This window comes from Motacilla alba, chromosome 20, assembly GCF_015832195.1.
Source record: "Motacilla alba alba isolate MOTALB_02 chromosome 20, Motacilla_alba_V1.0_pri, whole genome shotgun sequence".
NCBI classification, from domain to species: domain Eukaryota; kingdom Metazoa; phylum Chordata; class Aves; order Passeriformes; family Motacillidae; genus Motacilla; species Motacilla alba.
Genome location: NC_052035.1, coordinates 15,060,463 through 15,086,988, shown reverse-complemented (window position 1 = coordinate 15,086,988; position 26,526 = coordinate 15,060,463). Strand labels below are relative to the sequence as shown.

At 46.3% G+C, this 26,526-nt stretch overlaps 1 protein-coding gene across 7 annotated transcripts; it reads left to right on the top strand.

Moving 5' to 3' along the window:
* The first annotated feature begins 808 nt into the window (after window positions 1-808).
* STAU1 (staufen double-stranded RNA binding protein 1) lies at window positions 809-25,613 on the top strand. Of its 7 annotated transcripts, none has more exons than XM_038159133.1 (16): window positions 809-941; window positions 6,508-6,574; window positions 8,453-8,729; window positions 9,528-9,652; window positions 10,395-10,551; window positions 11,441-11,579; window positions 12,260-12,425; window positions 15,942-16,040; window positions 17,386-17,616; window positions 18,160-18,303; window positions 19,254-19,400; window positions 20,245-20,317; window positions 21,649-22,016; window positions 22,757-22,879; window positions 23,542-23,627; window positions 24,305-25,613. In XM_038159133.1, exons 3-16 carry the CDS (start codon window positions 8,537-8,539, stop codon window positions 24,315-24,317), a joined length of 2,064 nt encoding a protein of 687 aa, XP_038015061.1. In that variant the 5' UTR covers window positions 809-941; window positions 6,508-6,574; window positions 8,453-8,536; the 3' UTR covers window positions 24,318-25,613. The 7 variants fall into 7 exon arrangements, with proteins under 7 accessions (XP_038015061.1, XP_038015062.1, XP_038015057.1 ...); XM_038159134.1 differs by having other exon boundaries at window positions 23,542-23,674; window positions 24,291-24,428; XM_038159129.1 differs by having other exon boundaries at window positions 816-941; window positions 24,291-25,613.
* The last annotated feature ends 913 nt before the right edge of the window (window positions 25,614-26,526 follow it).

Below are 26,526 nucleotides of genomic sequence, written 5' to 3'. Positions count from 1 at the left end.
GCTTGCGGAGGCAGAAAGCAAAGACTCGAGTCCCCGAGTGCCCTGGGCGCTGCGGGTGTGCTCTGCAGCTGTGTGCAGCTGTGTGCAGCTGTGCCCCCAGAGTGCCCTGGGTTCTGTAGGTGTGCTCTGCCAGCTGTGTGCAGCTGTGCCCCCAGAGTGCCCTGGGCGCTGCGGGTGTGCTCTGCCAGCTGTGTGCAGCTGTGTGCAGCTGTGCCCCCAGAGTGCCCTGGGCGCTGCGGGTGTGCTCTGCCAGCTGTGTGCAGCTGTGTGCAGCTGTGCCCCCAGAGTGCCCTGAGCGCTGTGGGTGTGCTCTGCCAGCTGTGTGCAGCTGTGCCCCCGGGGCTGGAGGCGTCGGCTGGGCCGCGTCTGCCCACGGGCTACAGCAGCGCCGTGGCTGGCGGGATTACTTGCGGGTGTTTCCCTGCTCCTCGCAAGCCGTGTTTCGGAATGCGCGGTTTCGGTCGGGCGCCCGTCGGTGTTTGCGGCGGTGCCTCGGCCCGCGGCTCCCCGGCTCCGCTCCGTGAGGGAGCGCGGCCGCTCCCGTGCGGGGCGGGCCCGGGGCGGCGCCGGAAGTGACGGCGAGTGCAGCTGCACCGCTCGGCCCCGCCCCCGCACAAGGCACACCGGGAGTTGTAGTTTCCCGCTCTGCGGCTCGCACGGAGCACGCTGGGATTGGTAGTCGCCGCGGAGGAGGCGGTGCTCCCGGCAGAACGGCGCGTCCATTGGCCAGAAGAGCGGCGAGAGGCGGGGACTCTGGGGGCTCGCTCGCTGCCGATTGGCTGCGTGGAGGCACCGCCCCCGGCGCGGTGGCGTCAGTTCCGGCGGGCCGCGCCGCCCCGCTCATTCTCTTTGGTGTTTGCCCTGTGCCGCCCGCCGGTCCCGCCCGGCCCATGGACTGAGCGCCCCCCGCCCGCCCCGGCCCGGAGCCGCGCCCAGCGCAGGTGAGGGGGCGCGGGCGGCCCGGGCCCGGCGGGGCCGCGGGCGGGGGGCGGCGGGGCCTGGCGGGCCCACGCCGGGCCGGGGCCGGGGCCGGGGCCGTGGGGAGGGGGCGGCCCGGAGCCCCCTGCCCGTCCGGGCTCGCCCTGTGCCCGTTCCCGGCCCGGGGCTCATCCCGCGCTCGGCCGGGCTGTGCCCGCTCAGGCGGTGGCGGGGCCGGGAGGGCGCCCCGGCGGGGAGCGGACCGCGATGGGCCCGGCTCTGGCGGCCCCGGCCCGCGGCGGGAGTGTCGCGGCCGGGCGGGCAGTGACAGCGCGCTCCGCGCTCCCGAAGCGGCGGCCGCGCTCCCGGTGCCGTGGGCGGGGGGAGCTCGCTCTGCCCTGCCCTGCCCGCCGAGCCCGGCGCGGCTCCGGGCGGCAGCGGGGGCTCCGGCGCGGGGGCCGCGGCAGCGGAGCCGGTTCGGCCGCCGAGCGCCCAGAGCCCAGCATCCTCCCGGGCCAGCCGGCCGGGCTGTCGGGACAGCCCCTGCGGGAGCCCCTCCCGGCGCAGCTGCACGGGCAGCCCCGGCTTTCCCCGCGTTCCCACCGGGCTTGCAGCCGGCGCTGCTCCGGGATCAGTTCTGCCCGCGTCCGGAGCAGAACACTCGTGTTTGCTGAGGTGCGAAGCAACAAGTCCCGTTGGAGCTTCCCCTGCCGCTGTCAGGCCCGGAGGCAGTGCAGCTTTGGGTTTCCGTGCGGGGATGCTGGACCTGGAAGTGCCAGAACCATTTTTGTGATGCGTTCGTCTGCTGGGAATTTTTGTCGTTACTTTTCCAGCAGGTTTAGGGCAAACCTGGGAGGAGCATCCTTTGGAATGTCAGCGAAGGCTAGGTGTATATATAAACATATATCTGTGAACTAAAATATCTGAATGAAGTCTGTGGTCTGCATTTGGAATGGTATATTTATAAAATCTCATTTCTTATAACTGGAACGTGCAAGTGTACTGCACAGTTCTCTTGCTCAAACTGGAGGCAATGTTTGGGTTTGTTTTTCTTTAATACTAGTGGACATGAGAATTTGAGTTCTGATTATGCAGCTATGGCTGCAATGTAATAAAGTGATTTCTGGTTTGTCTGTTGATTATTTCATACATGCAACAAATGTGTGTTCTAACTTTTACAGAGATTCACTCAAGGTCTGTCGCATCTTGATGAGAATGTAGAAAGCCCAGGGGCTGAATTTTTACTATATTTTCTATTTTCTGAAGTTGTATCACAAACTTATTTCCAAACTGTTCTGAAAGGATGCATGCAAGAAACAATTCCTTTTTATGTTGGTATTTTAAGCAGCCACTCTGTTCAGAGTTTTTCATAACATCATGAATCATTTTTGCACTATCAGTACAAGTCAGTCAAAATGTGTTTTGTGGCAAAATTATTCACAGGTTGAAATAAATTTGAAGTGATATGACTGTACAAAGTCAGAGCAAAACTGGAAATTGCTTTGTGCCTTTCAGATCTTCCTGAAGAGCAGAAGCTTTATTAACTAACATTCCAAAAGCCCTTTTCCTGGCTCCTTTGGCCAGGCTCCTGCCAGGGCTGGTTATTTCTCTAGAGGTGCTGCAGATGCCCCAGGGCAGTGCAGGAGAGCTGGCCGTGTTGGCTCTCAGCAGTGTCCGTGGGTTCTGTGGCTGTTCTGCAGGGAAAAGCTAAAATCTGTGAACTGCTTTGTCACAGCACTGACTGAGCTACAAGTATCAGCCGTTTATTCACTATATCACTTCCTGGTTTATCAATTTGATTTCTTTGAACTGTCTGGTTTATGCATATGTTTGGTAGTTCCCTCTTTTCATTCAGCTTTTACTTTCAAATTTTAGCTTTTCTTCTCTTATTAATAATCCATATTTTGGCTCCCAGGCTACTTTGCATAACATTTAGTGTTTGTGCCCTTACCAAAAAGAGCAGCATCTTTTTCTACAGTGTTACTTTTGGGGAGGACCCCGTCTTGCAGAAATGTTGCAGAATATTTATCTAAGAAGGAAACATTGTTCAACCAGTATTTTACATTTTGCGCAGATACCCTTAATTCTGTAAAATTTAGTCATTATTTATCAATTTATAGAGAGGCTTTCCAGTTGTAAATAGATGCTGTTAAACACAGTTGCAGTAGCTTGAGAATTTCATGCTGTGTGTTACAGAGCTACCCCTAATGTGGGTTTTTCAAAGGTATTTTAGGTAACAGCGTCTCAACAAATCTAGAGTTTGTGGATATTTATTTTTTGTGCCTCAGAACAGTTGATGGCTGTGTCTGGCATCTGTCCTGCTTCTCAGGCTGCCCTGCCGGGTGCTGGTGGGGCAGCGTGGGCAGTGTGTGCAGCCAGGGTGGGCATGGGGACGCTGTTCCTGCCAGGGGCACACGGAGCGTGCAGGAGCTGCCCCCGCTGAGGAGCAGGACCTTTGTGTGTGCTGGTGCTGACAGGAGGGAGGCCTGGCCCTCGCAGGCTTTAGCCTCTGGTGTTTGCAGTGCCTCTCAGAGCTGGGGCAGCCTGCGGCAGGAGCCTGTGGGGTGCTGTGCTGCCGGGCTGCTGTCTGACGGCAGCGGGGCCCGGTCTGCTGGGCGAGAGGGGCAGCGCGCCGGGCCAGGTGCTCAGGGTGTGAGCAGTGCTGGGCCAGGTGCTCAGGGTGGGAGCAGTGCTGGGCCAGGTGCTCAGGGTGTGAGCAGTGCTGGGCGTGCAGCCCCTGCAGGGGCAGCCGTGCCCGGCCAGCTGCACAGGGTGTGAGCAGTGCTGGGCAGCTGCACAGGGGTGAGCAGTGCTGGGCAGCTGCACAGGGGTGAGCAGTGCTGGGCCAGGTGCTCAGGGTGGGAGCAGTGCTGGCCCAGCTGCACAGCGTGTGAGCAGTGCTGACCCAGCTGCACAGGGTGTGAGCAGTGCTGGGCCAGGTGCTCAGGGTGGGAGCAGTGCTGGCCCAGCTGCACAGGGTGTGAGCAGTGCTGGGCCAGCTGCACAGGGGTGAGCAGTGCTGGGCCAGCTGCACAGGGTGGGAGCAGTGCTGGGCCAGCTGCACAGGGTGTGAGCAGTGCTGGGGCAGCTGCACAGGGTGTGAGCAGTGCTGGGGCAGCTGCACAGGGGTGAGCAGTGCTGGGCCAGCTGCACAGGGGTGAGCAGTGCTGGGCCAGCTGCACAGGGTGGGAGCAGTGCTGGGCCAGCTGCACAGGGGTGAGCAGTGCTGGGCAGCTGCACAGGGTGGGAGCAGTGCTGACCCAGCTGCACAGGGTGTGAGCAGTGCTGGGCAGCTGCACAGGGTGGGAGCAGTGCTGGGCAGCTGCACAGGGTGTGAGCAGTGCTGGGCAGCTGCACAGGGGTGAGCAGTGCTGGGCCAGCTGCACAGGGTGGGAGCAGTGCTGGGCAGCTGCACAGGGGTGAGCAGTGCTGGGCCAGCTGCACAGGGTGGGAGCAGTGCTGGGCCAGCTGCACAGGGGTGAGCAGTGCTGGGCCAGCTGCACAGGGTGGGAGCAGTGCTGGGCAGCTGCACAGGGGTGAGCAGTGCTGGGCAGCTGCACAGGGTGGGAGCAGTGCTGGGCAGCTGCACAGGGGTGAGCAGTGCTGGGCAGCTGCACAGGGTGGGAGCAGTGCTGGGCAGCTGCACAGGGGTGAGCAGTGCTGGGCAGCTGCACAGGGTGGGAGCAGTGCTGACCCAGCTGCACAGGGGTGAGCAGTGCTGGGCCAGCTGCACAGGGTGGGAGCAGTGCTGGGCAGCTGCACAGGGTGTGAGCAGTGCTGGGCAGCTGCACAGGGGTGAGCAGTGCTGACCCAGCTGCACAGGGGTGAGCAGTGCTGGGCGTGCAGCCCCTGCAGGGGCAGCCGTGCCTCTGCCGCCTGGGGGTGGCTGTCGGGGACTCGCAGCTTGTCACCAGCAGGGGAACCCTCTGAGCCCTCTGTCACCGGGGCAGGGCGCTTCAGTGAGCCTGCAGAGAACGGTTTTCTTGGTGCATTTTAAGCCCGTTGCCTGTCGTTCTGTCACTTTAACCATAAAGAACAGATTGTTCTTTTCTGCTCCAAAATCCTTTCCAGTACGTGAGCTGCTGGTTCTCAGGCCCCAGCCAGCCCTCTCCTCTTCAGAGCACACAAGTTCAGGCCCTTTAGCAGTTTTCCCACAGGTTATGTTTCTCTGAAGGGAGTTCCCATAGGTTATGTTTCTCTGAAGTTATGTGTCTCTGTTCTCTTTTGGGCTTTTCCTCCTCTGCCTCTGCCTGGAGCCTGGTCCCCAGGCGGGCGCAGGGCTCCAGCTGAGGGCTCGGTGTCTGGGTGCAGACCTCGCTCGGGTGGCTCTTACTGCTGCATCTCAGGATGGAGAGGGCTTTTTCTGAAGCAGCCTGGCAGCGTCAGCTTGTGCTGGGAAGTGGTGTTGGTTGTAACTCTTCTCCACTCTGCTGTGCCCATCAGTGGTGTCTGTGCCGTGGGGACCAGCGGGCAGAGCCTGCACAGCCCCTTGGGCTTGTTCTGCCGAGGTGGAGGAGTTCATTCTTGGCAGGGCTACCAGGAATGGCTGGGAGAGAAAATTCTGTTGTCTTTATGCAACTTGGTCTTGACCCTGCCTGCAAATGGGATGCATTTCCTTGTTTCTCAGATGCTTAGTTTAGGCTCCAGGAAACCCTGTAGAAGAGGAGTTGAGCTGACTGTAATCCTCTTGTGTTCCCTCTTCACTCTCGTGTTGGTAAACACCAGGTGTGCTGCCAGCCTAGTTCAGGCTCTGCATCCTCCTTGGTTCCAGCAGGAGAGCTGCTCACAGTCCTAGGAGTCAGCCTAAGAGTTTGAAATGCCTGTCTGGAGTAAATTCAGGAGCTCTGTCCTCTTCTAACCCTGTTCAAGATTGGGCTCTCCCCCATTTTGTGGCTGGGAATGATGTTGCTGGCATCTGCATGCAGTTGGCTTAGGCATGGAAAAGAAGGATTAAACACTTTGTGCTATATTTGTAAGCAGAATAAAATAGGTTTTGATTTCCATTTAGAGCAGTCCGTGCAGTGACAGGTTTCATATGCAGCACTGAGATAATTTTGTTCTGAAATGGTTTTAGCCTGTTTGCGAGTGAAATCACCAGATTGGAAATGTAGCCAAAAGGTAGAATTTATATAATTTTCTGTGATTAATAACTACCAGTGTTTCTCAGTTTGTGGCTTGCTTTTGGTTTGGCTTTGTGAATGAAGGTCTGAGTCTAATTTTGGGAGCTGATCTCTGGGGCTCTTAGGAAGAAGAGCTTCACTACAGAAGAACTGGAAACCTCAGTACAGAAGGAAAATTGGCAAGTGACTCTTGTAATTCTGCAAAGAGCACTGTTGTGAGATTCCACTGCTTGGGTGAGAAACATCAGCTGGGGTTGGGGAAACAGCAAAGAAGATTCTGGGATCAGGCTGGAAATTCTGCTTGGAAAAGCAGCTGTGTTGAGCAGTTTGTCAGTGCTAGTGGAAGGGTCATACAAGTCCTTGTGATCAAATAGATGAGGCAAACTCAGTGGAGGGTGAGAGATTCACACCGGAAGATTTTTTTGTGCCTTTAGGAAGCAAAATGCTAACTCTCTGTTTTTTCTTTTAGGCATTCTCCATCATAAATTTCCTATTTAGAACTAAATACAAATCATCGCTCTCTGGATCTCCTAAAGGTACTGGAAACTTGCTTAAAACATTAAAGTTTCTTATCTTTCTTATTTGTATCATATTAAAAAAATGACAAATTGTGGTAAAACATGATTATCCATAGGAAGTGTTTGATTTATTTGTTTGGTCCTCTGTCTTCTATCTGCAACTCCTGTGTGAATTATAACACAAAAAGACTCCAAGAAAACTTTTATCTAAAAATGTTACATTCTTTTATATATGAAGATCTTAGTTTATTTTTGGCTGAGTGGACTGGCCATGCTCACATCTGCGTTCATTTCTTTGGTTACCTTAGTGACACCTGAACTTGGCGTTTTAATGTGTTCAGAATTTCTGGGAATGTTCTAGGCATTGATGCACCAAAAGAAAATAAAAATCTAAAAGCGTGTTTTGAGTATAATCTGCATATGTATCTCCAGGACTAATGAGACCTGAATATTTTTGCTCTCTAGTAAAAACAAAGTTTTCCAGGTGGTAGTATGATAAGTCTGGCATGTTTATGATGTTTTTTTCCAAAGTAAAAATACTCCAGATGGTAGATTTGGTGGTGTATCTGTTGTTTCCCAGTAGTTTCTTACCTCCTATTTAATAGATAATTAAATCTTTCTGTCCATGAATGTCTTAATCTAGGTTCCCCTCCTAGACTTGTCTTTAATCTTGCTTCTCCTCTTAAGCTAAAAGCTTCCCTCTGACTCATTGCTGCTCCTCTCGCATTTGGAAATCCATTCACAGGTTCAGAATTTGAAGCTCACAGGGCACTAGTGGAGTTGTGTTGCTGCTAATAGCCCCCTGCTGGTGGCTGGAGCAGTGATTTCTCCTTTTCTCCTATGAGTTAGGAAAGAATAAACATTTGTTTGCTGCCCTAATCAGACCTGTAGGTGACTGGTGTATGTGTGTGCATGTGTGAGTGCCTTGGTGTGTAAAATGGATTTACTTGGCTGTAAAATGTATTTTTAATTAATAAATTGGTATGTGGCTTGTAAGTGGATATGGACAGCTGACCTGTTTGTGTCTATTTAGGTTCCACTGGCTGAACATGAAGATAGTTTTGCATCCATGTGTAAGAGAAATGTAATACTAATTTGTCAGCACAGGGAGGATCTGTCACAGCCCCGCTCCCGGGCTGGGGTGCGTGCTGCCCTCCCAGGGGGTTTGAAATGGCCACGGGTGCCATGAGCACTTCCTGCCCTTGCTTATCGTGCTGCAGAGCCCAGTGACTCTGAATTGATGCTTGAACTGTGACTGAGACGTGCCCTGACTTAACTGGAAGTAACCTTCAGGATACATGTAGCTGATACAGCTTATGAGCTCTTGCACCTCTGCTTTTCCCAGCCAGAGCTACCTCAGCATTTCCTGCCGGACTCCAGCTTTTCCCCTCATAAGCAGCTTGGCATTCTTGATGATCCTGGGGGAAAACTCCATGATAATAATAAAGGATGTATTCTCTAAATAGATTTTTGTAAAGGCTGCATTTATTTCTTGCCCTCCAAGTGAAAAAGTTTAACTTCAGCTGGTAGAATGCATGAAATGTAAGTTGTCTGTGGAAGTTGCTCTTTGTTCAGTGTATAACCACTGGCTCTGGGTGCAAGTAACAGGATTTGCTTCCTAAGTGGATTCAGTCGTGGGGAAAGGAGATGGACAGTAGTGAACAAGCATAAATAAAGCTTCTGTACTACTCTTCTGTGAATGAAAGAAGTGTGAAACACGATGGGTGGAACTGTGCTGTGCAAACTGGATGTGTGAGCGACTAACTGGACAAAATGGGAACAATGGGTGCTTGGTTGAACACTGTTTCCCTTTTTGCTGATGGAGAAATTATTTCAGTAGGTTGTTAGAGAATGCTAAATATTTAGTATAATCTATTTTTCATCTTTACATTTTAGGTCAGCAATTTGGCTTCCAAAATTGGAGTTTGTCTGCGTTCAAAGCTGTTTGCCTACAGTAATCTGCTCTGGTTGGAAGTGAACATGTCTCAAGTTCAGATTCAGAATCCTTCTGCTGCCCTTGCAGGGAGCCAAATACTGAATAAAAACCCATCTCTTTCACAGCCTTTGAGTATTCCTTCTACTACCAGTTCTTTGCCCTCTGAAAATGCAGGCAGACCTATCCAGAACTCTGCTTTGCCCTCTGCTTCAGTTACGTCCACCAATGCAGCTGCAGGTAAGATAGAGGGTCAGTAACTGTAGATATTTTTAATGCTTATGGTTTGGTATGATATATTCCTGATGTCTTGCACCTACATTAAAAGTAATTTTTATCCAACTGCAGTAGCTCTCTATGGAATGAAATCTGTTGGAGACAGGTACAAGCATACTTTTACATAAATTTCCAGCAATTAATTGATATGTTCGTAAAAATAAAGAATATTTTTAATTGTATTACATTAAATTTTTGAAACATTACTATCAATCTTTTCTACCAGTAGCTTGGTTTAAATATGAAAAAATGTTGTTTGAAATAGTTTATTTAGTTCTGTTATCTTTAGTTATTTTATGACCAGTTTAATGATAAATATATTATGCTATCAAAATGCAACAGAACAAATAACGGGTAATAAAAAATAACTAATGGGGGAAAATAGGAGAAGGGAAATGAAATTACCCGAGTTTTTTAAATTATTCAAAGCAAGTTATAATGAGGAATACTTGGAAGATTTGGTCTTGACACGTACTAGATAAGATGGGAGCTGTTTGCAGGAGTCTTCTAACTTCATGCTTCTGGCTTGTGTTAGAACCTTGAATTTAATGATGGTGCTTTTGCTGGGAAATGGATGATGGAGCATTGCTAGGAAAACCCAAAATTCAATAGGTTGTTACCAGTTTGGCCAGCGAGCAAAGCTGTCTATTCCAGCCTTGCAGACAGCTAGATGCTAAGCCACTGAGATTTCTTTTTTAATTAAAATTTGTAGTAAAGTTCACAGTTATCAGTTCATGTATCGGATCTTATGTAACCTTTCAGCTCCTTCAAACATGGCAAACCCCAAAGAGAAAACCCCCATGTGTCTTGTGAATGAATTAGCCCGTTTCAACAAGATTCAGCCCGAGTATAAGCTTCTGAGTGAGCAAGGTCCAGCTCATTCTAAGGTAAATGTTCATACCAGTTTCTTACTGCTGCTGCTCACCTCCTTCACCTTCAGGAGTGGGAAGGCAATGTGTGTGATTTTAGTGCAAGATGATCCAGAGTAATGGAGAGGAAAGGGAAGCCCCCCACAGCATCGGTGGTAGGGAGTGTGAAGCTGGTACCTGGGAAGAAAAAGTTGAGTTCCAAAAAATGTCTCATGAGCTTCAAGGTGTGAAGGAGTTGACATTTACAAAAAGTATTGGAATAACATTCAGAACATCTGTTCAATTGTGTTTCATTGATCTGTGGGCATGTAGAAGCTTTTATGGTACATTGTGAACTTAACTTTCTTCAAACTGATGAAAAATATCTTTAATAAACCTTTTAGAGGATTAAAGCAAGGGTGGAGTTAGTGTTACAGAGAAGGGTGAGTTTCCAGTCTGCTGTTCAGTGACATGGGCACAGCAGCTCTCTTGGGGCTGTCACCTCTCCCCACACAGCTCTGAGTTTTTAGCCTGTCAGATCTCACGTAGGATACCTGCCAGCTACAGTTGTTGTGAAATTCTTAGTTCAGTAATCGGGAAAATCCCGTTGATGCCCAAAGTGATGGAAATCTGGAGATGACCTGGGAGTTAAGGAGAGCTCGCATTACTGTATTCTCAACTTGTGCATCACTGAGAGACTCACTGTTTTGTGTAAGAGAGTCTGATAAACTACATGAATTGTGAAGAGGCTTTTTACAAAATACCTGTTTGTGGTTTTGAGGTGTTTACAGTGCAGCTGACTCTTGGGGACCAGCACTGGGAAGCTGAAGGAACTAGTATTAAAAAAGCGCAACATGCAGCAGCTGCCAAAGCTTTGGAAGGGACAAAATTCCCGAAACCCACGGCTCGTCCATCTCGTAGTGAAGGCAAGAATCCAGGTATATGCCACAGCAAACTGATTTAAAATAATCATACATAGAGAGAATACACTTTTCTGCGTTTGGTAGGTATTGGGGTTGTATCACGATGAATAAAAACTGTGATTCTTCCTGTTTTACAATGGCAGTTGTCAGCTAGCAAGCACTTACTTTGTCTGTGCATCTGTTCCATAGGTAATTTTCTTTTGGCAATTACCTTACACCAGACTCTTGTACTGGATTACAGGTGATTTCTAAGCCAGTGAGACCCGTGGTAGAAAAAATGACACTTACTGAGTGTTCTTTCTGTGGTCAGAATGGACTAGGGGTCAGTTCTTCATGCCCACAATACCAGCACTGAGAGAAATGTTTTAGCCCTCAGCAATTTACCTGCCTTTTGATGAGGCCCGTTGCAATTTGAAAGTGAAGAGTCATAGAAACCCTTCTAGGTCATTGAGGACAGAGAAATGTTTGATCATTCTCAGTAAGCAAGAGACACAGAAGGGATGTAGCATGTCTGGTAACTTAAAAGTATATTTGGAGAAATTTCTTCACTGCAGAAAATTCTTCTTCTGCACTTTGTTAGATACACTGTAAATGTAGGTAAATTAGCAGCTTCAGAAATTAAAAGCAGAATGATAAAACCCTCCAAAACAAATCCAATAAGAGCTCCCAGCAAATTCACTTTGTAACAGGATTTGTCACGACTGTACTAGGCAGCTTTAATGTGCATCATATAGACTTATTCCCTTCTTGTTCATTAGCAGTTCTGTTTGGAATTCAGTCATTTAAGATGCTGCATGTGGCAAAATTTGAGCTCATATTTCCCTGCTGTGAGCCAGCAATAAGAGTTTAAATTGTCTCAGTTCCTTGTGACAGTGGACAACCCTTTCTATTCCTTTTTCTGTAGACAGTGTAACCCCCACAGTGGAGTTGAATGCCCTTTGCATGAAGCTGGGGAAGAAGCCCATGTACAAACCCATCGACCCTTACACGGGGATGAGATCCACCTACAGCTACACCATGCGAGGTGGCACCTACCCCCCACGGTAGGTGTTGGCTGGGGTGCAGGCTCCCCCCTCAGCACCCCTGCCCTGCTGCTGCCTTCTGGAAACTGCCTGTGTCCCCCTCCCAGGGACACTCACCTCCTGAGGCAGGAGCTTTGGACAAGTCCACCCACCAGTACCTGTAACTTGCCTTATTGCCAGTGCTTTATTTCTTTGGGGTGGGGCAAGGCAGCTGGACTGAAAGTTGAAGTGTTTTTGAGAGTATTCAGGTACAGCCAGCTTCATTAAGCACATAGCTAAATATTAGGTAAATATTTCTTGCATTTCCTTTCTATGTGAAAGCAAAAGTGAAGAAAACAGGTTGATGCTGCTTCTTCTGAAACTATTTAAGTTAAAGTTGCAGTTTAAAGAATTTTATGTAGGCATAGGAACTTAAAATTCAAAGCTTCCTGGCTTGCCAAGTCCGTAGAAGTGTGGTTATGTTGTCTTGATGTAGCACTTGGTCAGAAATGTGTTCCTGTTGTAAAGCAAGGAATGTCAATATTTGTTTCAAAGGTAGCTCACTAAATTATTTTAGACTCTAAATCAGAATTTGTCTTTTTAAAACTGGCGCTTCAGTGCTGGTGTGGTTACTGATATCCAGGAGATTGACCTACATCTGACTTAGGTGTCTGTTTGCTTTGTAGGCCAAATCATTTGCTTATTCCCCTCTCTCTTTGCAGGTACTTTTACCCCTTTCCTGTTGGGCCTTTACTTTATCAAGTGGAGCTTTCAATTGGAGGGCAGCAGTTTCATGGGAAGGGAAGAACAAGACAAGCTGCTAAGCATGATGCAGCTGCTAAAGCTCTGAAAGTTCTGCAGAATGAGCCCTTGCCTGAGAAACCAGAGGTGGGAATTAATCTTAGTGTTGTAAGCATAAATTGCTAGACTAAACTGGGATGTTATTGTAGATTTTTTTCCTTGTTGAGGAAACAGGGAAATCTAATTCTGTGTAGCAATGGTGACTTGTGTCAATAGAAACACTTGGATGTAAAAGCATAAATTTCTATGGAACTAGAATTTTCCCAGATGAAGTTATGTTAATTTTTTACTGTCATGTTTTTCCACAGCAATGCTGTAGACCTCTGTCAGATATGAGCACTGGAAGCATAGATAGGAATTAATATCTTACCAGGTACAGATCATACACAAACTTCTGAAGAAGTGCATAAATGGGCAACATAAAACTCAGGCATGGATTTACTTCCTAGAACAAATTCCTACATGATTTTGGAAAGAACCATGGAAGTTCTAGAAGAGCAGGAAATGCATAGAAGTAGTAGACTCAAACACACATTTTGATAGGAATATAAGAAGTCAGTTTTTATCCTTTCATATATTTATGGCTGCCCAGCATTTCCATTCCAATACCGTTATTGTGTTTTTCATGCTTTTTTGTTGAGTGGCTTTAGGCAGAAGGTCTCCCTGTGAGCACAGGGGAGCTTTGCTGCTGGGCTGGCTGGGAGCCTGCGCCCCTTCATGTGTGTTGGCTGCTTTGGGCAAAGACAGAACTGTAACTTGCAAGCTGGGAAGTGTGAGAGCTTGCTGGATGTGAGTCTGGCTGTGTGCTGAGAAAGGGAAAATGAAGAATTGGACAAGAAGGTAACAAAGGGTCTCAGACTGAGAAAAAAACTTGCTGGGAACTACCAGGAATGGCAGAGCAAGAGGCTTGAGGAAACGTGAATCCAAGAGACACTGAGGTAAAACTTGGTGTGCGTGGGAGTGAGCATTGCCCAGGGGATTGGGCAAAAGCACTGGGTCAGACAGGGCAGAGGCTCGGGAGGCACTGATGGAGGTGCTTCGGGTGAGGGAAAGCTGTCCTGAGGAATGCAGACTGAAAGACAGAGGCTCCTAGGGATTACAGATGCTGTTGGGAAAAGAGCATGGTGCTGGGAACAGGAGCTGGGACTTGGGCTGAGCCCTGCCCTGAAACCTGAACTGGTGGCTGGCACAGTGTGGGCAGGGGCCAGCTGGTCATCATGCAGGAGATGCCAAAGCAGAGGAGGGTGTTCCCCTTCAGTTCTGGGAGCCCCAAATTCTGGAATATTGTTCTGTGTCAGTGGTGCAGAACATCCCCTTTTTGTGCCCACCCTTGTAACATGAGCTGCTCTCGTGGGCCCGTTGCCCCTCAGGGAATGCAGACCCAGGGAGAGCAGCTCTGTGGGGCTCACAAGTCACTGAATTATTCTCTGCTCACTCTTCGAGGAATGCTTCAGTACAGGTCACTTTCTGAAAATGTATAGAATTGTGGAGCTGGATAATGTGAAATCTTCAGAACAAACTGCAGTTGTAGGGTGTCTCATTCTCTGTGAGGGGTGTAAATCCAGAGGTAGAGGAAGCAAATGAGGCAAGAGACTGCAAGCAGGGAGAATTATTTTATTAATAAAAGAGGACCTGAATGGTGTCTTGACCTTGAGAAAACTGAGTTTGTCATTTTATTTTTCAATTTAAATTTGACTTGTGCGTAGAAGAAACAGTAGAAAATACAGCTTAGGAAAGGAGAGTGGGCCTTGGAACAGGGTGTGCTGGTTCATAGCAAGCACTTGGATAATTAAGTTTTCATTTAAAGTTTGGTACTTAAATTCATTGATATTTGTGGCTTTCAACTGTTGTAGTTTGAGGTGTGTCTGAGGGAATTGTTTCTGTAGCAGCATTTCACCATAGCCAAGAGGAAGGTAGAATAAGGAAGGTTGTGGTGCTGAGTGAACCCTGTTCATTCCTGCATCCAGTGAGGCAAGGGCCTGAAAGGATACAGGAGTGCAAGGTCACAAGAGATGCTGTTAAAAATGCCTGTATACAACAGAGGCAAACGAAGATTTCAGAAGGAGACATAATCCTGATACTTCCTAACAGTCATTTGATGTTGCCAGTAATTTTCCTTTTAAAGGAGGTTATTTTGGTGTATCCCATTTGAGTGTACACTTGTGTAAACAGAATATTCTGATGTTTGAACTCACGTGTTTTAAGGGGGAGTAGTTTTGTACATTTTTTTATTTTTTGGGGGGATTTTTTACAAGGTTTTTTTTTTATGGAATTTTACTCTTGTATTTTTAAATTGGAAAATATTCGGTGCATAATAACAGTTGGGCGCAATGATCTTAAAGATCTTTTCCAAGCTAAATGGAGAAGGGCACCCCAGGGCTGGGGCTGGCACTGGCACCTGTACTGCCCTGCCAGGGCACCCCAGGGCTGGGCTGGGAGCTGCACTGCCCTGCCAGGGCACCCCAGGGCCAGGGCTGGGCCCAGACTCCAGCCTGATGGACAGGGGCAGCCCAGAACAGTGCAAAGTCTGATGGGACAGTGGGAGGAGTGAAAACTTGAGATTAAATTAGTCAACTATTTTTTGTCTAAGATGGGAAAAGCCTGTCTTAACTGGTGGGATAAAAAATCCTTTGTGTTTTAGACTGACCTGCTAGTGGCAGATACGGGGGATGCTTGCTGCCATCCAACAAGTTTTAATCTATGAAAGCTCTCTGGCTCAGCTCCCTTGCTGCTGCTCCAATAAGATACTTAAATAATTTTTGTTACCTGGGTGCATAACTAGTATTGTGGCATGATATAATCAGTGATATTGTTGTTGTTCATCTTTATCATAATCTTTCCAATATCACTGCTGGACACCCAAAATTTCTCTGCTGCTGTTGGCATGCCTTGGCTCATGTTGGTGCCAGCATCAGTGAAGATGCTTTTGGAATCCCAGTCAAAGTTTTACCTGGCAATACGTAGACGTGCCTGTAGGAAAGCTTCACTGGCAGTGTTGTCCCAGCAGGGTTGAGCTCTCAGAGATGGTCAGCATTTGATTTAGGGCAGGTTCCTGAGGGGATGTTCTTGACATGAGAAAGCAAAGCTGTAGATGAAGCACGTACAAGGGAGCATGTGAAAAGACACGACTGTGCCAGGGGTTCATCAGCCATCCCTCATTCACACTGGTCCCACTCTCAGAATCTTTATTTTTCCTGCCCTTTCTCTTACCTGATCCTGTCTTAGTGCTTTTGGTGCAAATGTCCAATCAGTATATGAAAATTGTATTTCATAAAGGTACTTCCATTTGGAAATCAGTGCACTTAGCACTTCAATTTCATTTTCTATAAACACATTTTTAAACCTATTGGCCCTTATTCCATTTGTTCTTTCTTGTAATGAGCACATGAAAATATGAAGGTTTGAAAGCTTTTACACATACACGTTAATGAGCTTTTTAAGATTCAGTTCTGTAGTATGTGTGTGGGCTGCTTTTCTCCACATTCATGTAACATGACAGTAAAGGTTAGAGTATTTAAAATTTGGAGAGTTCAGTAAAGTGTTTGAATGGATAAAATTCAATTTAATAGGATCTTTATTTTAAATAGAGTATGCTTCTTTTAGGTTAACGGAAAAGAACCAGATGATGAAAATCTCAATAAATCTGAAATAAGCCAAGTTTTTGAGATTGCACTTAAAAGGAACTTGCCTGTGAATTTTGAGGTATGTTTACTTTACAAGCTCTAGATTTGTTTTTGTTAGACTATTAAGGGTGCACATTAAGTTGAGTCTCTCCTAGATAACCCAAACAACTGACTTTTAACACGTCTTGTTAGTTGTGAGTACACTTCAACCTTTGACAGTCACCCTGATTGAGTGGAGTTTATGTGGTAAAGGGGAGAAAGGAAAAATCCACCTGTTCACAAATTTGTGCCCTGAAATGATCCCATGGAGTGAACAGCTACGCTGTGGTTATCTGTGCAATCTTTTTTCCAAGCTTTTTGAGAAAAGCTTATTACACTGAAGAACCAAAACACAGCCCTGCATTAATGGTTAGAACATGGAAGTGCAGAGTCGAGGCAAAAGAGTAGAGCTCACTCTGAAAGACACATATGGAAGTATTTGCTTAATTAAGCACTGATCTGGACTACCCGTGAGTGCAGAATCTCACAAGTAGGTTTCTTTTCTTGCCATGAGGTGACCTCATGTGCGTCTGACTTTCCTTTCCCTTTGGCCTGGCTGCTTGCTGCCTCTTTGCCCCTCTTGATCATTTCAGTTACCTCAAATCAGGAGCTTCCACGGGAGTGTCTCTGTTTCACTAAAATATTAATTTATCATGCTGCTTTTCTGAGCTGGCAAAGTAACATTTAAGCCAACCATCTGAATTATTATAGTAAGAAAATGCAATTGTATGTAACTAAATTGCTTCTGAAACTGTTCTATGAAATTTTACATGAAACTTTCAATTATTGCAGGTTAGCCTGAGTATCACTGGTAAAAATACACTGTCACACAAAGCCAATTGTGGGTGGAAGCTCTTAAAATTAATTCTTACTTTTTGAATTTATGGATATTTTGGAGTATGATGTGTTATGAATGGAGTTAAAAGCCTAAATCTGTAGTGGGCAGCTGTCTCTTAGATGTCTTCAGATTTCTTCAGAACTTCAGAGTTCAGAAATCAGAATTTCTGGACTAAAATGCTAGATCCCAAAGAGTTGCTTTCTCTGTAATGTTTTATTGCTGTACCATGACATATTTAATGAGGTGCTGTTAACTGTGGGGAAGTGCACACTGGTGAAATAGAACAGTCCTATTTTTGTACTGAAACAGTAAATCATTAAATTAAATAGCATGGGTTAATGACTTGTGTAAATACTGTTTACTGCTTGCTGCATCTGATCTTTTAAAAATATATGCTTAGTTGGGTGGGAATATGTTATTAGAGTATGCTTTACTTTTTGGATTGTATGAGAATCTAAAATCTCTTTATCCTTAGTTCTTGAGAGAAGTTTGCTATAAACAATGTGCCCTGCCATTTTTAATAAGTGTTTATCACGCTTTCACTCAGTTTTTCCCTCTGAAACAGGTGACCAAGGAAAGTGGTCCTCCCCATATGAAGAGTTTTGTAACCAAGGTATCAGTTGGAGAATTTATGGGTGAAGGTGAAGGAAAGAGCAAGAAGATCTCAAAGAAAAATGCTGCAATAGCAGTCCTAGAAGAACTGAAAAAATTGCCACCCCTTCCTACAGTTGAGAAAATGAAGCCACGAATCAAAAAGAAAACAAAATCAATAGTGAAGGTAAGGGGGAAAAGATTGGAAATTTTGCTGTGCAAATAATCATCAGAGAGGCTTTTCTGAGTCAGTTATAAACACTCTTCAGCTGCTCAGCCTTTACCAGCCCTCTGGTGCAACAAATGAGCTGGTACTTTGCTCCCACTCTAATGGGGTTCTGACACCACTTTTATAGCATTTATCAGTAAATTCAGGATGAAAGAGAAACCTTATAAAGGAAAGAGCAGCACATAAAAATCAAGCTCTGACTTTCAAGCCTCAGACTTTACAGCTTCGGGTACAGATTCTCCTGCAGGCTTGTCCCTCCTAATATAGCAGGATTAGAACTTGTAAAGCTATTAGCAGGGTAGGTTACATGTGGTCAAGTGTGACAATGGAGCCAAATAAACTCAGTATTTCTCTTTGGCTGTGACAGTGTTTTACTAAGCAACTTTTATTTCAGTATTTTTAAAATCTAGAGATGAATTAATTCAGAGGCATGCTGCATTCTGTCTATTATACCGAATATTCATAAAGTTTGGCTTATTTCCTAAACACTGTTCTACATAGCTGCAAACAAGTCCAGAATACGGTCAAGGAATGAATCCCATTAGCAGACTTGCCCAGATACAGCAGGCCAAGAAGGAGAAGGAGCCCGAGTACATGCTCATCACAGAACGTGGGCTGCCCAGGCGCAGGGAGTTCGTCATGCAGGTGGGTGTGATGGCACAGGCCTGGAGGTGTGGGGCTGTGACTGTGGCACAGGGCTGGAGGTGTGTGAGCATGGCACAGAGCAGGGTGTGGGGCTGTGACTGTGGCACAGGGCTGGAGGTGTGGGGCTGTGACTGTGGCACAGGCCTGGAGGTGTGTGACCATGGCACAGAGCTGGAGGTGTGGCTGTGACTGTGGCACAGAGCTGGAGGTGTGTGACCATGGCACAGAGCAGGGTGTGTGGCTGTGACCATGGCACAGAGCAGGGTGTGTGGCTGTGAGCATGGCACAGAGCTGGAGGTGTGGCTGTGGCACAGAGCTGGAGGTGTGTGAGCATGGCACAGAGCAGGGTGTGGGGCTGTGACTGTGGCACAGGGCTGGAGGTGTGTGAGCCTGGCACAGAGCAGGGTGTGGGGCTGTGAGCATGGCACAGAGCTGGAGGTGTGGCTGGCACCTCATTTTATTTTCTTATGGCAGTCAGGTTGTCAGGATGATATACAGGTTTAACAGATTTCCATGAAATGATTTAACAAAATACCTAATGGGCTATATTCACAGAAGATAAAGGTTCAAGAAAATTGATCTGAGTAATTTAAAAAAAAAATTGCACAGGGCACCAGTAGTCTATGTTGTAACTGCCCAATGTTTTAATTAACAGGAGTATTAATACTCTGCTAAGAGGTACTAAGCTGCTTATATTTTGTAATGTAGGCTTTATTAACACTAACCTGGGTTCCCAAGGTGAGATGATGAAATACAATTCTTTGTGTGACTTCTGTTTGGGTTTTTTGTGCTTGAAGGCCAATGATTATTGATAATAAATGACAACTTGCTCAGAACAATGGTCACTTGAACTATTTTGTGACCCATGGCATGCTGGAGACACAGATCACTTAATAAGGGAATCCCCATACTGCTGCTTAAGAATTGAATTTTCTTCCTCTTCTGTCCAGGTGAAAGTTGGTGTACACACAGCTGAAGGAATGGGCACGAACAAAAAGGTTGCTAAACGCAATGCAGCAGAAAATATGTTGGAAATTTTAGGTTTCAAAGTCCCTCAACCTCAGCCTCCAAAACCAGCATTAAAGACAGAAGAGAAGGTGAGTCTTGAGGAAGCAGCAGCTGGTTAATGCTGCAGCAAAGGCTGAGCTGAACAGAAACAGCTTTGCAAGGCAGTAACAGGGTAGGAAGTTTATTCCCTCTGCCCTAGCCAGGAAACAATTGTATTGAGAGGACTGCTCTCTGAAAAACATACTAAATATCCAGTGTTCTGGATACATTAAGTGTCTGGGTTTTCAGGTAAATGAAAGTCTCATCAGAAGGATAAATTAATGTATTTGTGCTTTATGAAATGTCTCAGAACCTGTGATGATCGATGTGTTGGTCTTAGAAACTGTAGATTATAGTACTCTAGATCATAGTACTCTAGAGTACCTACCAACCTGTAGGTTATAGTACTCTGCTAGCAGGAGTTTTACCCAGCCTTGTCACAGTTGCATGAAAAGTTTTACAGGTCTCTCTGGTGGGTCCCTTAGGGAAGGAGCCTTCTGTGTTCTGCTGGTGATTCAGCAGATGCTACCAGGGAGTTCAAACAGCAAATCCAGGGTTGGTTTTCTCCTTTTCATGCATGTGCTCATTGGTGTCTGGTGTGCTCCCCTCAGCAGTACCAGTGACTAATGGCAGTTAAACTGGCTTTGTTCTGAGTAGCTGTGTTCCTAATAGCACTTCTCTGAGATGTGGTAGTTTTAGGCCTTCAGTGAATAAGAATCACTGAACTTGTCTTTTTTTTGATAGCAATGTAGTTATTGATGTTTTTGAATAATAACTTTTTCAGTAAAATTTTGGCTGGTCAAATCACCTGCATCTTGAAAACTTTAGAATTTGGGGGAAAAGAAGTTTTAAAGGGATATTGTGTGTTTGTGTTCTTTTCCTTTTATTTTTAAGACCCCAGTGAAGAAACCAGGTGATGGAAGAAAAGTCACCTTCTTTGAGCCGGGCTCTGAAGAGACTTCAGCTAGTGAGTACCCTGGCAAAAGCAGCAGGGCCCTGTTGGGGGGTGTCAGGTCTGTTCCCAGTCCCTTCAGCAGTGCCATTCAGCACTCTGGCATGAGCAGAGCTGTGCAGCTGCTGCCTTGCCAACCACATGGAGCCTTTGGAAAGGTTTGGTTCAAAGCTCAAAGAGCTCATTCCTCCAGAGGCCCCTGTTCCTGGCATGAAGATGAGAAAGGGTGTCAGTGCTGGTCAGCCTCGGGCAGAGTTGGAGAGGGAAGGAATGGCCTTGTCCAGAACCCCTTCAGTCTGTGCCTGGTCTCTGATGGCTGAGAGCAGGAGCAGTGCCTGCCCTTGTTTCAGGCAGTGGATAGTTGTGGAGCCAAAACACCTCAAACAACCTGGCCACCCTGTATACAGACATTGCTTTTTGGAATGTCATCTGGTGGGAGGAATCATTATGGAAAGTTTGTCTGTCACCACAGATTGCTGTTCTGGAGAGCATATTTCAGGTATTTCACATGTTTAAGCATAACTGTGCTATTTAAATTATAGTAAGTTGGAATTGACTTGGACTTTAGTACTGTTCTACAGCATCCATAAGATCTTAGATAAACTTCCTGACTTCCTATTCAGATTTTGCTATCCCTGTTTTGTTCCATTTACAAATCTTGGCTTTAATCCTTAGACTTGAAGCAGCTCAGTCCTGCATAACTTCATTAATCTGTTCTGCCATAAAAATGACTCCTTGGTTTGTTTTGGTGGCACTATCTTCCCCTTTCTTGAGCACACCTGTGCAGGTTTCACCCATAGCTCTGTGTGACTTCCCCTTAAGCTGTTCTTATCCCTCTTTAACTTACACCATAATGTCAGCAAATTGCTGCCAGTTGACTGTGGCTGGACATTTGCTGTAAACAGTCTTGCCTCTTTGTGCTAACGTTCCATTTTACCTTTCCTACCTGCTTGTTCTCACAATATACAGTTTAAACTTTGGGGACTGTCACTCTCTTTACATCATTTAATGGTGGCTCTGGCCATCCTGTGATTTCATTATTTGCTCCTACAGTTTAAATGATGGAATCAAAAATTCTGAAAGCAAAAGATGTATCTAGAATATGGTTGCAGCTGAGGGGTGTGTGAGCTTGACTGACTGGAGAGGCTCCTCCTGGAGGTAAAGGTGCTCCCTTTGGCAGAAGCAGCTGAGCCAGTAATTCAATAAGAAAACTCTGTCTCGATGATGCTGAAGCTCTGACCCTCCAAAGGCTGATTGAGTTTACCAAGTTTGTTAGTCTGTCAAAAGTAATTTGAAATGAATTATTTTTTTCCGAAGTGACTTTTGGTGCCTGTGTGTGCCTGCAGGAGGACTCTCAAGCAGCAGCTCTTCAGTGTGCACCTCTCTCCTCCCAGGTAATAAAGAAGATGAGTTTAGGATGCCTTATCTCAGCCATCAGCAGCTTCCCGCTGGAATTCTTCCCATGGTCCCTGAGGTTGCACAGGCTGTAGGAGCCAATCAAGGACACCACACCAAAGAGTTCAGCCGGGCAGCTCCCAACCCCGCCAAGGCCACGGTGACGGCCATGATCGCCCGGGAGCTGCTCTACGGGGGCACCTCTCCCACCGCCGAGACCATCTTGAAGAGCAGCACCTCCTCAGGCCACTTCCCCCACGGGCCTCTGACCAGGCCCTCCGAGCAGCTGGACTACCTTTCCAACGTCCAGGGAATCCAGGTAGATGTTCAGCTTCACCGGACTTCTTCCAAAGCCATCCAAGCTGGTCTAGCCTTTTGTTTGTTCAAAAGCTTTTTAGTTCTGTTGGTGAGAGATGAGTTCTGAGCCTGCTGAAATTCATGTAACAGTTTTGCTTTACCTATGCCACGCACCAAATTTTACGTATTTTTAAATTTAATTTTCAAGTGTGCATTTCTGTACCATTCTCAGCCCCAATTCAGTGCTACTCTGAGGTCTTGGAAGAAGAAAATTAAAGATGCATTTTCTGAAAATTATCCCAATGTAGGAAGACATTGTGGACTTGAACTTGGCTGATGTGAAATCAGGTTTTTTCACTAATCTGTCATACATTAACATTTGCTGTAAGGCTCTGCATTTTCTCATATTTACTCCCTTTAATGGGAATTGCATTAAGTTCCTATATTCATGTGACAGATGAGCTCAGTGGATCAAAAAGCATAATATAGAAATTTGAAATGCAGATAGCAGTGTTTAGAATAAAGGTTCCAGTAACAATCATTATTAAGTAGCCACTTGCATTCAGGAGCCTTGCCAAGCTCTTGTGAGTACTAAAAGACATTGTAAGTGAGGTTAAACTTCAAACAGAGGGATTCTACTGGCTGAGAGAATGATGAGAAGAAAGGCTCAGTGTCATTTATGGGCAAGTAATCTGTAGCAGTTGTGGTATACTTGCGGTACCTGGTTAAACGAAAAGAAGTAAATGCTTCTCTTTTCTTCAGGTTGAATATAAGGACTTTCCAAAAAATAACAAGAACGAGTTTGTATCTCTTATAAACTGTTCCTCTCAGCCACCTCTGATCAGCCATGGGATTGGAAAGGATGTGGAGTCCTGCCACGACATGGTATGATGAACATTGCTGAAATGCTGCTCTTGGGCCCTCCCTGAGGGGAGACCAAGGTTTTATAGCACTGATGGGAGCAGTTAGAGGTTCTACAATTCCCTGGCTAATTTTTGTCTAATATTTCACAGGTTGCAGAAATAATGGTTAATAATATCAGAATGTAATCTAAATAATGCTTAATATGCTAAACATTTGATCACAGTTTTGGTCTACAAAAAGCACATGGAACGTATAAACCTAAGAGCAGCTCAGCTTATTTCCTTACTATATCAGAACGGGCTGATGTTTCACTGGGAACTGTGAGACTTGGGCTCGGGTTCCCAGACTTGCAGTGGAAGTGGAATCCCCTGTGGAAGAAATGCAGTTCAGCATTGGACAGTAGGAGACACTCTAAATCTGTTCAGCTCCCTTTATAGAAAAGATTTTTTATTACCAGTGGCTGAAATATTTCTTTGTGAAAGAATGAGCCTGCTGTAGTGAAACCTGCAGGGGACTTTGGCTCTAAAAGACTTTAGGTGGAGCTGATAGGAACTTAAAAACTTAAAAACAATCTTTAAAAATATCACCAAAATAAGAACATTTGTTTGGGTTAAGTGTGTGCTTTCACTAAATTACTGAACTGTCCTGAGGCTGAATTGCTGAGTGCTCTCTCTTCTCTTTAGGCTGCATTGAATATTTTAAAGTTGCTGTCTGAGTTGGACCAACAAACCACAGAGATGCCAAGGACAGGAAATGGACCAATGTCTGTGTGAGTGGTTCCCACCGACTTCCCTGGCACTGATGCAAATTAACCCTGTGAGAGTTTTAGACAAATACGTGTGAGGGTTTGATTTGCCAGGAAGGTTGAAGAGCCAAGGGCTGTTTGCCCTCCAGCAGGAGCAGAGGGAGGGTTGGGTGATCAAGCCTGTCACTTTCACGTGTCAAAGGCAAAGCACTGAGCAGGAGTGAGTGGGTGAAGTGTGCTGGCTGGGGTGTGACCCCAGCCCCGTGTGGCAGCTCTGGGCCCAGCAGTTACGGCCTCCCTCAGCTCAGCTTCCCACTTCTCTGTAAGGAGGGTGACTCTGCAGTGGCCCTGGGGTTCCCAGTGCTCCTCTCTCCCTCTTGCAGTCTTGTGTGTCACAGGTAAAGGGATGTGCAGGGGTCAAAGCTCATTTTCAGCAGAAGCATGGAGAAGTGCAAATTATTCTCTTGGCTGGGTTTGGGAGGAGAGAAAGTTGAGCCTTTCATTGAGATAATAAGCTCTCAAATTAACAGTGGTGGAATTAGCAAAGTGCTAACTGATTAAAAATTAGGACAGTAATATGGTAACAAATTGTTAAATGCACATCAAATTATTTGTATCCAATTTAAAGTATCTTATTTGTGGAAATAGTGTTTTGTCTCCCAAGTAACAGGTGTTATCTCATTTTAGATGTGTGAAACAAGAAATGGAAAGTGACCCTCTCCTCAAACCGGCGAGCGCAAACCCTTTGGGACAAACACTGGACAGCACTGCCTGAAACAGGCTCTTGACTGAACCCAAACCCGAAAGCACCAGAGAAAATCAAATGCTTCCTCTTAATGTAACCTAACTGTTGGAGTGCTACAGTCTCTACAACCTACTGTAGTGTCTAAATCATAACTGTTGCTTTTTCTTCAAACAGTGATACATTTTTAGTTTCATTATGTTGTTTTGATTGAAATGACACTATACATTTTTCATTTAAAAGTTTCTTAATTGTATCTAGAACCATAGCACAGTTTAGAAACTTTGTCTTCTGAGACTGACATGTTACCTGTGAACTAACTTGGGAAGATCATATCCATGTATGTGGTTATTTTGGTTTTATTGGAATAGCAGCGTTTCACTGGAAACAGGCTGTGTCCCACCATTTTAAAAAGCCCCATATTTTTGCAAACCAACCCTAATTATCTAATGGTTGAATGAATTTAAACACTTTAGGAATTTTAAACTTGGTTTGATCATTTTTGGTTAATTTCTAGTTTTCTTGAGTGTGGGGTCGGGGAACTCGAATGCAACGTGACTTTCAGTGATCTCTGAGCTGTGTTTTAGGGACTGTGTGTTGGTGGCTCACAGCTCACTACAGTACAGGATATGATCTCAATGTAGTGCATATAAAACTGCAGATTGATTTTCCTTGAGTGCTTTATACTGTTTAATTACATCTCCATGTAGGGCTGAAAAAAATTACCTATGTTTATATATAACTGTGTTGCTTTTGATGTTGTGTTCTTGCGCACGGTGGGTGCGCGCTGAGGTTTGCATTGGTCCAGGTACAGCACGATAGCCGCGCGAGTTCAGTACTGCTTCCGTTCATTGTTTACGCTGGAATTTTTTCTCCCCATGGAATGTAAGTAAAACGTAGTGTTTGTCACCAATAAATGGTAATACTAAATTTTTTTGGTTAGTTTATTCCTGTACACCACCAGAGGGGCTGCTTTTTTATAGATTTGTAATGCTTGTGCTCTAGTCTGGGCAGTGTGTTGAGCTGTGGAGTAACTTCCAGTGGTTCTCGAGTGCATAGAGAATGTTCTATGTTCTGTGCTGTGCAGGGTGTGCAGACCTGGCAGGGCAAGGGAATGCAAAGTAACGTGGGTACGGTTTGTTATTTGTGCCACAGTGTTAGTGCAGCTGTATTAATGGGAGCTCAAACTGGACTTTAAAGTGAAACTTAAAAGTTTGCTTGAACGAGGAGCCTGGCACAGCCAGTGGATGGGACTTCCTCGAAGTAGAGACTTTAACTCTGTTTCCTTGTTTGCTTGTGAGCTGAGCCACAGCCTTGCGTGCCTCAGCGGCGCTGGGGGCAGTGCTGCAGAGCAGAGCGTGGCTCCTGCAGCAGCGCTGGCCCCGAGGCTGACACGTGTCGCTGTCTCGTCCGGTGTGAGCTACGGTCAGTGTTTACTTACCTGTGACCTGCAGGAGCAGTTCCTGCACCTGTGTGCAGCGCCCGCGGGAACTTCTGCCACAGAGGGCAGTTCCTGCAGGTGCTGTCTCAGAGCTGAATGTCTTGGCCATTTTATTTGCATCATCCAAAGCAATCGGGCCACAGGAACTGCAGACCAGATTGCATTGAATCACGTTGGGTGTGATCATTATAAGCTAAAAACCCCCAAACATTGTAAAGGTTTTTTTGTTTTTAATTTTTTTTACATTTGTAGAACTAAAATGCTGTACATTTAAAAATTAAAAGAAACTTGCTAGGCTGAGGCTTTGTATTGCAAATTTTTCCAACTGAGAAACTCCTTACTAAACCATCGCTATTGGAAAGCAGGGAGCGCCCTGACAGCAGTGGGCCCAGGTTCTCCCTGCCTTCATCTGCTGCACTTGACTTTTCTCCTCGGATGGGACTGGAGCCTGCTCTTGGGACTCTTCTGCAGCAGTCGCTTGTGGCTAATGCTGTGTTTTATAGGAACCTGGATTAAGGCACTTTGGCACAGGGAGCTGTTCAATGCTGTTGAACACCCTGGTCCCCTCCTGGGCCTGTGTAAGAGAAGTGTCTCCTCTCCCAGACCTTGCTGCAATCTCAGCCTGCTGGTGGGACACTCCGTGGCACCGTGTGGATTCTGGGTAAGCTGGCATGAGCTCTGGATAAAAGTGGGGCTTTGCCCGAGTACTGCTTGTTTCTCCTCAGAACTGCCCCCTCGTT